The sequence below is a fragment of the Trachemys scripta genome, chromosome 21 (assembly GCF_013100865.1).
Source record: "Trachemys scripta elegans isolate TJP31775 chromosome 21, CAS_Tse_1.0, whole genome shotgun sequence".
In the NCBI taxonomy this organism is placed as follows: Eukaryota; Metazoa; Chordata; order Testudines; family Emydidae; genus Trachemys; species Trachemys scripta.
The window spans coordinates 1,388,896-1,403,265 of NC_048318.1; the positions used below are offsets into that span (position 1 = coordinate 1,388,896).

General features: G+C 49.3%; 1 protein-coding gene across 2 annotated transcripts in view; it reads right to left on the reverse strand.

The window, feature by feature from the left end:
• Positions 1–11,277, reverse strand: part of SLC37A2 (solute carrier family 37 member 2) — a 59,303-nt gene extending 48,026 nt beyond the window's left edge. Inside the window, exon 1 of one of the 2 annotated variants that reach the window (XM_034754735.1) lies at positions 11,013–11,277. In XM_034754735.1, coding sequence (XP_034610626.1) covers positions 11,013–11,071 — 59 coding nt within the window. In that variant the 5' untranslated portion in view covers positions 11,072–11,277. The remainder of the gene's footprint in view (positions 1–11,012) is intronic. The other variant, XM_034754734.1, reaches the window with a different exon arrangement.
• Positions 11,278–14,370: the final 3,093 nt, after the last annotated feature.

Genomic DNA, 14,370 nt, shown 5'->3' on the forward strand with positions numbered 1-14,370 from the left:
CTGCTATTTTAGCAGGCCAGCCTACACTCTTCCAACAGTTTTAACTAGATCAAAAAAGTAGCACCTCATGAATTTAGTATTTTGTTTGACGAGATCTCTTTGGGATCTTTTCGAATCTCACTGAGTTTCTGGCCTCAGTGATAGCCTATGGCAATGGAGTGCCACTGTTTAGCTGTGCACTGTGTGAAAGCGTATTTCCTTTGATCAGTTTTGAATTTGCTATCTTTTAATTTCATTGAATGTCTCCTTGTTCTTGTGTTACAAGACAGGGCGAACAAAAACTCCCAGTCTACCTTCTCTAGGTCATTGCTTATTTTATTGACTTATGTCCCCTCTTGTCTCATGTGTAAAAGGTAACGATCAGTCATTTCAATCTCTCTTCATATTAGAGTTTTTCCTGGCCCGGAATCATTTTTGTTGCCTTCTCTAAACCCCCTCTAATTCTGCAGTATCCATTTTGAGATGAAGTGACCAGTACGGCACTCAATACCCAGATGATGCTGCACCACTGATACACAGAAGGGCATTGCAATAGTTTTGCTATTATTCTCCAGTCTATTTCTTATGCATCCCAACATCTTGTTTGCTTTATTGACCGCAGCTTCTCACGGAGCAGAAGTCTCCATTGAGCTGTCCTAAATGACACCCACATCCTTTTTCTGAGTCAATACAGCTACATAAAATAAGGTGTACAAATAGTTTATTGTTTTCCTTCCAATGTGCATTACTCGGCATTTATCAAGGGAATGGACATCATGGGTAGTTAGGTTCCCCTATATTCCCCCACAGTTCTCTTTGGAATTGACTCATCTAAATAATCTTGTGCTATCTGCAAATTTTGCTTCCTCATTGCCCCCTTCTCCCCCATTTCCAGAGCATTTATTCACGCGCACACGCACAAATACATGCACCATTCAAAGGACATTAAGGTTGCTAAATCAAGCACTCAAAAGTTAGGAAATGCCAGAATTAAGGTTCCTGATGCAATCTTAATTTGGTCCCCCGTATGTCTGCATTATGGGACAGCCTTCAATTACAATTAATTGGTTCCAACCATTTCTCTCCACCAGAACACAGAGAATGGTGATGGGTAACTGCTCCTCCTCCCCAAAGGTGGGCTTCCACAAGGATCCAGACTATCCCACTCCCCTTCAATAGCTACGGGAGAGCACAGAGAGACGCATGGACTTAGCTGCCCCAGGATGCCAATAACACTCTACTACCGACCTCAACTGACGGAATCACCACCAACACTCAAGTGTCAGAATTCCAACAGGAAATTAGCTCTCCTATGAAGAGCAACTGGCCCATGTTGAACCTAGGCATGACTGAAGCAATGCTGACTGGAAAGAGGAAACACTTTGAAGAGCTAGCCAAAATGTTGTCGCTATCTTCCATAGAAAGTGCACAGCTCCCATTTCTCAAAGTGGTGGGAAGTCTTGGGGTCCTGTTTGAATCCTCACTAATGTCAGGTGACCAGGTAGCATCAGTTTTCAAAAACGTCTCGTGAACCTGGACACAGAGTTCCATGCATGTGTCACCTCCAAGCAAAGTTACTTTAGCTCTCAGTGCCTTTCCTGGGGCAACTGGGACTAACTGAAGAAGGATCCTGGGAGTAGGGGGAGACTGGGACTCAGATGGGGATCCCAGAGGGGGAGACTAGGGCTGGCTGGCCAACGACACTGGGACTTGGATGAGAAGCCTGAGGAGTGGGATAGGATAGGCAAGGAGAATGGAACTGGGATGAGAAGCCAATGGTGTGGAAGAGACAGGACTGGGATAGGGACAAGTTGGAGTGGACAGGGCAGAAGAGTCTGTGACCACAAAGCACACTCCCCCTCCAGAGCCAGGAATGGAATCCAAGATTCTTGAGTCACCACTCCTCTGCAGTCAGCAAATATCTGTGAAATCCTTCCACAGTGTGTCTTACCCCCTCCACCTCCCACGTTAATCCACATAGAGGGTTTAATGTTGCTTTCAATTACTCCACTAGTTTAAGGGGCAGAGGCCTGTTTGATGGAGCTAAAGGTTCCAACCCTGCTGATATGCCAACCACATGAGTCATGATGGAATTGTTTTTTTCAATTTACTTTTTTAAACATCTAGAATATAACTGGGCACCCGAGTCAGGAATGGCAGCCAATTTAAAATTCATAGTTTTAGAATTTAAGGACAGACAGGACCATTGGATCATCTAGTCTGTCCTATATTTCACAGGTCATTAATTTCCACCTAGATACTCCTATGTTAAGCCCAGAGACTTTAGTCTTCTGAGGACTGAAACGTTTTAGTTTAAACTGTGTGCCACAGGGATAGAACAGAGAATCAAGGTACTTATAATGCCAGAGACCCCTGCAGTGCAAGGAATTGATTAGGTGAGATATGCCCAAATGCTCCCAGCAGGCGAACCACATCCCATGCTGTAGAGAGGAAAGCGAAAAATCTTCAAGTCCGAGCCGAACAAAGAACATGCTGCACAGGAAACTGCCATGGCCACAGGGAAACCACCTGATGGCCGCATTTGAGAAACTGTGCTCTAGACTCACAAAGCTGTGGAGTGTCCACCACAAACACTCAGAATCGTTTAAGGCCAGATTTAGGCACCCTTCCTCGGAGTAGTTTTTTCATGCCGCTAGCATTCCCAAAGGGCACGTCCACACTGCAGCTGGGAGGGTACTTCCCAGCCTGGGTAGACAGATGCACTAAACTCTGCTCGAACCAGCATGCTAAAAATAGCAATGTGGCTGCAGTGACACGAGTGGTGACCCAAGCTAGCCACCCAAGTGCCATCGTGCCTGACCCCTGGGTATGTGTGTGGGCATCCAGCACACACAGCTAAGGGGAAAAAGCCAGTCAGTCAACAGTACAAAAGCAACTGGTCAATCAGAGTGGAACAAAAATTCCAGTGGGGTAGCAATACAGTTCCCCTTGGAAGCTGGCACCCAGAGCAACTGTCCTGCTTGCCTGCCCCTAGCAGGTAGGTTCACTTTTTCCTCAGGACAGATGATTTTCATCCCCATCCCTCTAACCTTCATACCCCTTTCTGAATACAGAACCACACCTTTCTAGACTCTGTGTTCCTCTAGGCTAGCCCCACCCCCATTCTTTCTTCATCAGCGTTCTCCTGTGTGCTGCCTCCTGGCTGGTGCACTCTGCAACAGGATGAGCCCCAAATACGGCAGCGACCTACCATGTGCCATCACCAGTGGGGCTGCACCCGGGCTACAGCAACAGCGGGAGAGGCTAAGAAAAATGCCAGTAGAGAGGAGGCCTCTAGAACCAGAGAAAGGGAGTCCCCTGGCAGCTGTCCAGCAGCTGAACCCTCACTCGCTCTCCTTTCGAGGCAGGGGGGTAGGAGAGGCTGATCGGCTGCTCTAAGCACGGACACTCCCCAGCCGAGCAATGGAAAACAGGGAGTGGCAATCGTAGCACTGGGGCAGTAGGGGAAGGGTCACTCCTGATCGCTTCTGAGGGTCCAAGTTAAGCTATTAATACCTCCCCCACACACCACTGTTTGCTCATCTAAACACACAATCCTTGTAAACTGGCATCATTTGGACAAATAATTGCAATATCATAAGCGTCTGTTGTTGGGACCCATCCAGCTAGGCTTCCCCTTCTGGGTTACTCCCACACCCATTGCCCCTTCAAGGGACTGCACTAGGTACACAGGAAGCACCAGAGATGCATTCAGAGTGACCACTATTTTTTTCTTCATTTCAGCCTGGTTCACCTGCCCCACACACTACTCTGTGGTGCAGAAATGTCAAATCTGCAGCCAGGTGAAGAACGAAGCCTGATCCCACGATGTATAAAAGCCAGTTTCACTAAATGAGGTATGTGTTTTGAGCATCCTCTGCCACCCCCCCCCCCCAGTAGGCTGAACTGTATGGCACATATGACACTCGATCTAACTGCAGTGCTGACCCATTTCCAAGAGTTTATTATGCTTAATGCATAAAATCAATTGAACACTGGATCGAAACCCAGTACAAAAGCCCAACACGCGTGAGGAGATTCATAGACTGAAAGGCCAGAAGGGACCACTGTGATCATCCAGTGTGAGCGGTTTAACACAGGCCATAGAACTTCCCCACAATAATTCCTTTTGAATTAGGGCAGTTTAAAAGCGCATCCAGACTGGATTTATAAATTGCCAGTATCCACCACAACTCTTAGGCTAGGTCTACACTACCCGCCTGAATCGGCGGGTAGAAATCGACCTCTCAGGGATCGATTTATCGCGTCCCGATGGGACGCGACAATCGATCCCCGAATCAACGCTCTTACTCCACCAGCGGAGGTGGGAGTAAGCGCCGTCGACAGAAAGCCGCAGAAGTCGATTTTGCCGCGGTCCTCACAGCGGGGTAAGTCGGCTGCGATACGTCGAATTCAGCTACGCTATTCACGTAGCTGAATTTGCGTATCTTAAATCGACTCCCCCCTGTAGTGTAGATGTACCCTTAGTAACAACTGGGACAACTTAATTACCCTCAGCATTAAAAATCTGCACCTTATTTCCAGTCTGAATTTGTCTAGCTTCAACTTCCAGCCACTAAATAGCATTAGACCAGGGGTAGGCGGCACACGAGCTGATTTTCAGTGGCACTCACGCTGCCAGGATCCTGGCCACCAGTCCAGGGGGCTCTGCATTTAATTTTAAATGAAGCTTCTTAAACATTTTAAAAACCTTATTTACTTTACATACAACAATACTTTAGTTATACATTATAGACTTATAGAAAGAAACCGTCTAAAAACGTTAAAATGTATTGCTGCCACAGGAAACCTTAAATTAGAGTGAATAAATGAAGACTCGGCACACCAATTCTGAAAGGTTGCCAACCCCTGCATTAGGCTTTTCTCTGCTAGCCCATTATCAAAAATATTTATTCCTCATAGCCACACTTACAGACTGTGATCAAGTTACCCATTATGCTTCTCTTTGTTAGCCTGAAGGAGCTCACTCTATTTAGGTTATCACTATAAGGCAGGCTTTCTAATCCTTTAATCAGTCTCATGGCTCTTTTCTGAACCCTCTCCTATTATCAACATCCTTCTTGGACTGTTGACACTGGATCTGGACATAGTGTTCCAGTAATAGTCACACCAGTGTCAAATACAGAGGTGTGTCCTTTCTTCCTACATCTCTGCAGTTTAAAGGCCAACAGGAATTTTTTAAAAAGCCATAGAAAAGCAAGAATTAAGTTGCCCAAAAGCTTGTCGCTACTCCCCAAGTAATACTTGCATCATCCAGACTGCATTATGATTAGTTAGCTCTTGAAGGCCCACTCAAACACAGTGTTTGAATGACTGTTGTGAATGATACTCCTTGGCAACAGCTTTGAGTGAGTTATTAACATTTGTGCTGCTTTGCTATGAAAGCCTTGGCACACACACGTCCCATAGTCAGATGGCCTTACTAGCAATCAGAGACTAACCAAGATCAGTTACATCCACTAGATGTATTTATTTCTAGGTATTTCTGTGGTACTCATCCCCATAGTGTCAGAGCGCCTCATATTTATTAATGTGACAATAATGCAGCCTTCCAGACTGCCAGCGTGCCTTGGCCCTGAGCTGGGGGGCGGAAATCACCTCTATAGCTGAGAGGAGAGTGCTGTCTCCATGGCCCAGTCACTCACTAGCAGCAGAGGGCCCAGTAGAGTTGAATGAATAATTGATACTCTGGTTTGGTTGCCAAAATCAAAAATCAAAACCAAACAACATTTTGAAATGGAATATTGAAACACTGTTTCAAAAATGTCAAAATAAAGTATTTCGACATTTCTGGGTTTTTTTCCCCAAAACTATTAGTCGAATTCAACCCAAATACACAAATAGTTGGGTTGCCCTGAAAAGGTGATTTTTTTTCTGCTAATTTACTATTTGCCAAAAGATTTCACTCAGGGGACGATTGATAGTATTCACTACTGGGTCCCAGTTCATCTGGAGTTGAACCAAGACAACCAACTCATTATGCACAGGCAACCAGCCAGCCACCACAGACCACGCGTTTGGTATGGTGATGCAAGCGTGAAAGGCTCCATAGCTTCATACCTACCTACACACTGAAGCACTAACACACCACGTAATTACATACAATACATATGTATTTGACAGATTCTAACCACTAGAATGGATGTGTACCTCTATCCTGGCTTTCTAAGGGACATTATAGTATATTATCATACACCAGATTTCATGACCATCCAGATACAATGGTGATGGGCACAATGAGAAGGTCTACTGTTTCTTTAAAATTGCAGCAAGAAGTCAGGCTAGGTGAGATAAGTGAGGGGTAGCTGGTAAGATTGTCAGTAGAAGCTTTAAACTGAAGCAGAGCAAGACAAAGTTGCTTTAGGAAGAATGCTTCTCTTTACTGCAGAAGGGCTCCTTGCTCAGTGCTAGAAGAAAGCAATACTTTCCACGATTCTTCAGCGATCTTGTGTCTATCATGTGACAATGCCAGATTACATGTCAAAGAGGCACAAGCCACTATCCCCGCCTGGAAGTGATGACTCAGTATTTATACTAATAGCCATAATAGGAACTGAAAGGTTTCAAGCTCTCATTATGTAGAAAAAGTCACACAGACTCTTAAGACAGTCAGGTTTGAAAAGAAGGCCGTAAGGGGGTTATCTACGCTAAACCTAATGGGAACTGCACTGCCACTCCTTGTGCTGCTTTGAGAGTTCATCAAAAATTACAGGCTTCCATGCCTCCTCGCCCCCCCCTCCCCCCAATCTATATTTCCAAAAAGAGAGAGAATATCAGAAACGGACTGTAAAAAGAGAAGCCAGGAGCCGTGTAAACATTCTGTTTGTGGGGACCAAGTCTCCCTCCAGGAGATCTTTGCCTATCTGGCTCAAAAGCTTTCCCACTCCCAGCCCTGCCCAGTTATAAAGGGAAATGAACGTTGCAGACATCCATTTCTATCTCTGTAGCCCCACTAATCTTTTCATTTTCAGAGCAGGGCAGACTGAAGCCCCCTACAGAGCCTGAAGCTTAGGCCAACAAAGCCCTGAGAATTCTTCAGGGATTGGAATGCAACTCAGCAGACTAACAAGGCAGCCCATGTCTCCGGGGCTGCATCTTCCCATACAACACTGCAATGCCCAGGGGAAGAACCTTTCTTGTGGCCAAAGAGGAGAGGCTTGGGCAGGGGAGAATCAGCTATAAGAGGGGAACAGCTACAGATGAGATTTATTTTCTTTTAGTGAACTGAAAAAGCCAAATAAGCTTCACTCTCATGGTTTAGCTGATACAGGTAAAACAGGTTCACTTTAACTCCTATAATCCTGTCACTTTATAAGGGTATATCAAATGACAGGCTTTTACAAAGCACTGTCATGAACTGCAGTGATACAATGTAGCATTATAGGAAATGTCACAATAGGACTATGGATACTAATGTCACTTAAAAGCCAAATGTATGGAGTAAGTGAAATACTTTTAAAGTAGAATAGGATATCTGCAGCAAACCACCCCAACAGAAGTCCATAAAGTTTACTGTTTTATCTTAAAAGACTAACATCTGGAAGACAGATACATTAAGATGGACAGCAAGCAGTGAAAATTATTGCATGCAAAGGACATATGGTCCAGCTAAAGCAAATGAGAGAAAACTGAGGCTGACAGTTTCTAAGATCAGCTCTGTCACAAATGTGACATTGTCAAGTCCCTGGCTAGTTGTGCCTCGGTTTCCCCATTTGTAAGATGAGTCTATTTCACAGGGATGCTGCAAGATTTATTAATTACGCAATACATTGTGATCCTTGGATTAAATAGGAAGCGTGAAGTATTAAGAGCCATAAGAACATAAGAAAGGCCGTACCGGGTCAGACCAAAGGTCCATCTAGCCCAGTATCCCGTCTACCGACAGTGGCCAATGCCAGGTGCCCCAGAGGGAGTGAACCTAACAGGCAATGATCAAGTGATCTCTCTCCTGCCATCCATCTCCACCCTCTGACAAACAGGCTAGGGACACCATTCCTTACCCGTCCTGGCTAATAGCCATTAATGGACTTAACCACCATAAATTTATCCAGTTCTCTTTTAAACTCTATTATAGTTCTAGCCTTCACAACCCCCTCAGGTAAGGAGCCCATGCATACTACACCCTGTTCTAAGTTCTGCTGATATATAAACCTCTGAAGTTGAACACAGCAAACATTTTATGAAAAGTGTTATTTCACATTTATTTTCACTGGATTTGCAGATTTTAAAGAGCCACAAAAATAATCTTAAAAACATTTGTTTCATTGCTGGCCACCAGCATTATGTTGGGGTTTCCATAGTCCACATAAGAACTATCTACACAGAGACACTCAGTGCAAGTCTACGCTTAAAATGCTGCAGCTGCGCTCCTGTAGCACTTTAACGAAGATGCTCTAGGCCGACAAGAGAGGGCTCTCCTGTTGGCATAGTTAATCCACCTCCCTGAAAAAAACAACAAGGAGTCTGGTGGCACCTTAAAGACTAACAGATTTATTTGGGCATAAGCTTTCGTGAGTAAAAACCTCACTTCTTCGGATGCCGAAAGCTTATGCCCAAATAAATCTGTTAGTCTTTAAGGTGCCACCAGACTCCTTGTTGTTTTTGTAGATACAGACTAACACGGCTACCCCCTGATACTTGCCACCTCCCTGAGAGGCAGTAGCTATGGGTATGTCTACACTACCCATGTTACAGCACAGCAGCACTGTGACGTGGGCAGTGTAGACACGCTTTATCGCTGGGAGAGAGTTAAAAAAAAAAAACCCCACCCCTAACGAGCAGTGGTAGCTTTATCGCCGGGAGCCTGGTGCTTTTCAGCGCTAAAACTTGTATCGCTCGGGGGGGGGGGTGTTTTTTCACACCCCTGAAAGTTTTAATGCTGAAAGTGGCAGTGTAGACGCAGCCTAAATTGATAGGATTTTTCACATCCCTGAGGGGCATAGTTATACCGATATAGGTATGTAGCGTAGAGCCGACCTCAGAAAAGTTAATCCAAATTAATTAAAATGGGCCACGTCAATCAATTCTGAATGAGTGGCCTCAGGAGTTTAATGCAGTTTAACTAATCCACTTCAAATGCAGTTTTAGGATATGTCTACACTTAAAACACTACGGCAGCGCAGTTGCACTTCTGTAGCACTTCCGTATAGACACCACCTATGTCAACAGGAGAGCTTCTCCCATCGGTAGGTAATCCACCTCCACGAGAGGTAACAGCTAGGTTGATGGACGAATTCTTCCATTGAGTATAGCTACGTCTCTGAGGGGTGTGCATTTTTCACACCCCTGAGCGACAATCCTGGGTTCACCTAACTTTTTAGTGTACACCAGGCCTATGTTAATTTTGATTAACTCTCCTGAATGTAGACATGCCCTAAATACACTTAATGTTGGTCCACAGAGATGCACCAGCAAGTTGACCAGCAACTTGCAGCAGGAACTGGCATAGACTTGGGGAAATCCATTGCTCAGCATGAAGTATAACAGGTGCCAACCGAGTAGGAAGAGAAAGTCCACAAATGACAAAATAACCACCCAGGGAACTTTCTAGCTACAGACTGATCTGGGTGAGCTCCTTGTTTCAGTGACAAAGTATCAGATGCCAGAGAGCTGGTGCATGGGGCGGGGCAGGGCTTGGAGTTTGTGACAGACGCAATAAACTCAAGAGCTGCGAGCGCTCCTTCACCCGCACATCTGCCCACAAAAAATCAACCGTGACCAGCAGCTCAGCCCCACACCTCAGCTCTCCAGGGCCACCCCGCACCCATTCCAGCCCTGGGCTCCCCTCCAACTCTGCAGTGCCACCCGGTGCCCATTCTAGCCCTGAGCTCCCCTCCAGCTCTGCAGTGTCACCCGGTGCCCATTCCAGCCTTGGGCTCCCCCCAGCTCTGCAGTGCCACCCTGCACCCATCCCCCCAGCTCTGCAATGCCACCCTGTGCCCATTCCAGCTTTGGGTTCCCCCCAGCTCTCCAGTGCCACCCCGTGTCCACTCCAGACCAGGGCTCCCCCCAGCTCTGCAGTGCCACCCCGCGCCCAGTCCAGGGCTCCCCCCAGCTCTGCAGTGCCACCCCGCGCCCAGTCCATTTTGGGTTCCCCCTCGCTCTCCAGTGCCACCCTGCGCCCATTCCAGTTTAAGTTCCCCCCAGCTCTGCATTGCCACCCTGTGCCCAGTCCAGACCAGGGCTTCCCCCAGCTCTCCAGTGCCACCCTGCGCCCATTCCAGTTTAGGTTCCCCCCAGCTCTGCATTGCCACCCTGTGCCCAGTCCAGACCAGGGCTTCCCCCAGCTCTGCAGTGCCACCCCGCGCCCAGTCCAGCCTAGGGCTCCCCCCAGCTCTGCAGTGCCACCCCGCGCCCAGTCCAGCCTTGGGTTCCCCCCAGCTCTGCATTGCCACCCCGTGCCCAGTCCAGACCAGGGTTCCCCCCAGCTCTGCAGTGCCACCCTGCGCCCAGTCCAGTTTGGGTTCCCCCCAGCTCTGCAGTGCCACCCCGCGCCCAATCCAGACCGGGGTTCCCCCCAGCTCTGCAGTGCCACCCCGCGCCCAGTCCAGACCGGGGTTCCCCCCAGCTCTGCAGTGCCACCCCGCGCCCAGTCCAGACCGGGGCTCCCCCCAGCTCTCCAGTGCCACCCCGCGCCCAGTCCAGACCGGGGCTCCCCCCAGCTCTCCAGTGCCACCCCGCGCCCAGTCCAGCCTGGGGCTCCCCCCAGCTCTCCAGTGCCACCCAGTGCCTATGCCAGCCCTGAGCTCCCCTCCAGCTCTGCAGTGCCCCCTCCCTGGCGCCCGGCTAGTCCACCCCAGTCCAGTCTTCCTGGAACAGACAGTGCCACCACTTGGGGTTTGGGGTCAGGGATGAACCGGCCCATCCCCGTGGCTCCGGGGCTCCGCGGCAGGCTTCTAGCTACGAGGCCTCGGCGGAAGGACCAGCCTCGCTCGCCCACCGGAGCCCCCACGGGCCTGTGGGGCATCGCAGCGCCGCTGGTGCCCCTGCAGCGGGCCGGTCCCCGAGCTTACCAGCTCTCCCGGGGCAGAGCCCGGATGAGGCGGATGCCGGGAGCCAGCGAGGATCTCATGGTGCCGGGCGCGGAGAGGGCCGAGCTCTGCTGCAGGCCCGGCGGGCGCTGCCATTTAAATGCCCCGCTGGAGCCCGGCAGCCGGGCACATGCCGCTGGGTCAGCCCCGTTCCCCACCCCGCCGGTCACATGCTGCGGCCGCGCCGGGGCCGGCTCGGGCCCGCCTCCTGCGTCCCGACTCGGCTCCTGGGCCCGCCTGGCGCTGTGCGGGGGCTGCGGCTCCGCGCTCCTCCCCGCCCCCGTCCGCCGAGCGCCCCCTGCCCCTCCCCGCACTGCGCCCCTCCCCTCCCGCCTCGGTCCCCCTCCCCGTGCGCCCCCTCCCTCTCCCTGCTCCCCTCCTACCTCTATCCCCCTCGCGATCCCCCTCCGTGCACCCTCCCTGCCCTCCTGCCTCTATCTCCCTCGTGCCCCTCATTTCCCTCCCCATGCACCCCCCTCCTCCCATCTGCCGTGCACCCCTCCTGACTCTATTCCCCTCCCTGTGCACCCCCCGTCCTCCCCCCACATGTGCCCCTCCCACCTCTATCCCTGTTATCCCTATAAATATCAAATCCCTTTTGAATTTTGCTAAACTATTGGCCCCAATAACATCATGTGGCAGCAAGTTCCACAGTTTAATCACACGTTGTGTGAAAAAGTATTTCCTTCGTTTGGTTTTAAATTTCCCATCTTTTAAATTTCATATAGGCCATGCATCTCGCCACTTCTCTCCGCTCCATACATATAGCCCTACAATCCTCCCTCCCCATACAAGCCCTGCCCCTATCACCACAAACCTTCTCTCTCCATGCACCCCCACCCCATCCTCACACACATCCCACCCCATGTCTCCCCATACACATACCAACCTTATACAGCCCTGCCTGTATCCCCAAGCACATACAGCCCCACACCCTATTCCACTCCATAGACCTCCTGCCCCAGCCCCACCCCTCCCTCCTCATACTCCCCCCAGCCTTGCCATCCTCACACATCCTTCTGCTTCTTTCATTACGCACTCTCCATATACCCACATCTCCATCTCCACAGACACTCCCCACCCCCAAACACTTCTCAGCCCCCATATATATCTACCTTCCCTATATGCCAGACCCCACCCCCATATACTGGCTTTGCCTGCCAGGGAGTATTTTGCACCCAGACACATCCTTCCTCTCATGGCCCTCCAGGTGCTGGCCAGACCCCTCGGACAGCATCTCCTATACACGCACCCCCACACACACACACTTCCCTCCATTCTCCACAGAGAATGGCCACATTTGTATGTGGCATTTTTTACAGGTGAGAACCAGCCATTCATTCTCCCCCACCCCGGGTTGCTTCTGGGGGAGTAGGGCAGGAGAGGCTGGTGATGGGTTGGAAGAGCCATGGGCAAGAGGGTGTGTGGGTGGAGAGAACCTAAAGGAGAAGTGGGGGGAGAAGGCTTTGGTGGATTGAAATGGGGGGGCAAGGAGGGTAGGAAATCCAGCAGCAATCTCATCCCCCCCCTCGCCCATTCTGCCCCCTTCCAGCCCCTGCTCCCCCAGCCTCTGTCCTTTGGGTGGGACCCAGCAGAGGGGAGTGGAAAGTGCAGCTCTCTGGCCACACAGATAAACCCTTCCTGCACCCCCAAACAAACACACCCTCTCCCTGCACATACTCACGACTACCCCCCTCCATTCGTTTCTGTAACAGCAGAGGAGGTTTCCAGTTGATTTTGTCTGAACCAAGGCTGCGAGCTGAACAAAATATTAAATACAAGTATCTCCTTGAAATGTCTTCCTGAGCCCTTCAGGGATGCAGAGAAATTGTCTGGGGAGGTCAGTCTAGCCATTGCAGCAGGTAAGGAAAGAAACCCACTTTCTTGTGTGGATCTCCATATCTGGGGAAAACAAAACCTTGTCATAGAGCAACTTAGTATGGGTATGAAAGGCGCTGGCTCCCAGGAGAGCTGCACAGCACCGACTGCGGGAGTGCTGGGGAACGGCCGGACCAGGCTGAGGGCGCCTAGTAGCACCCAAGTTCAGTCAGGCTCCCCCTCCCCATTTTCCTTCCTTGGGCTCTGCCATGGCAGCAGAGCAGATGGGAATGAAAACTCCACAGTCATCCCTTGCTTGGCTGACAGGAACCTGAGGAGAGCACCCTGACCCTGCAGAGCTTAGTAGAGAACCGCAGGACTCTGGCTCATAGCCTGTCAGGCACTAAAACAGGTTTAAGTGTCAGAGGGTGGAGGGAGCTCCCAGTGGCTGCTGTTTTCCCCTAGGTAGTCACTGCCCCATCAGTAGCAAAGCAATTTCCCTCTAGCACCAATACATAAAACAGGTGGCAATGCCGAGCCTGCTTCTGAAGTCACATCAGTTTTACTGCAACATAATATCTCCCACTTTCACAGCAGTCAAAGCAGAACTGGGACCACTGAGGGGACACTGGAGAAAACCAATGTTCATACTTGTGATTATATTAGGAATGTGCATTTAATTAGAGTAGAATTTCTGCTTTCCTTGCAACTGGAGCGTAGGGGTCAACTCTTGCACTATTCGGTGTTAACTCCTAGAGTCAAAGGGTATGTGATAATCTCAGCCTCCATTTAGAGGAAAGGAACCACGGTCTAGCCTTCATAGCGGGGAAAAAAGCTTAAAACCCCACGACCTCTAAAAGACTGAAAAGTCAGCGGGCAAATTAAAAGAGCCTAAATCTGTGTTTTGTTTTGATCTCATGATTTTGAATTAAAATCTGTGATTTTTGGATGTTTGGGTTTGTCAATACTAGGTCACTGCCCTGCCGAAGACCTTAACATTCACCGGAGAGGGCAGAGCAGATGCTGTGAGGCCATGCAGATCTGGAGCTGCAGAACCTTGAGCTAATTAACACAATTATACAGCTGCTTCCAACAGATTTCTTCTTTCTTACATTCTTGGCACTCACTCACCCTGTTTAGTGTGGGACAGGAAAGAGTCAATACTGCCACCACTAACTAGCGGAGCATTGCATTCTTGTTTTAGGCAAGTTTATAGATACCTACACAGGGAGAAGATTTCTGATAATTAAGGACTCTTTAATTTACCGGGCAGAGTAAGGTGCAACAGCTAGAAGCCATTCGAACTACAGAGAAGGCGCAATTTTTTAACGGTGAGGATAATTAACCTTTGGAACAACAGACCTAGGGATATAGTGGATTCTCCGTCACTTGAGGTCTTTAAATCAAGATTGGCTGAAGTTGTAAGAGATCTGCTGTAGCTCTACCAGGAGTTATGGGTTTGATGCTGGAATCACCGACTGAAATTCTCTTACCTGTATTATGCAAGAGGTCAGAATAGATG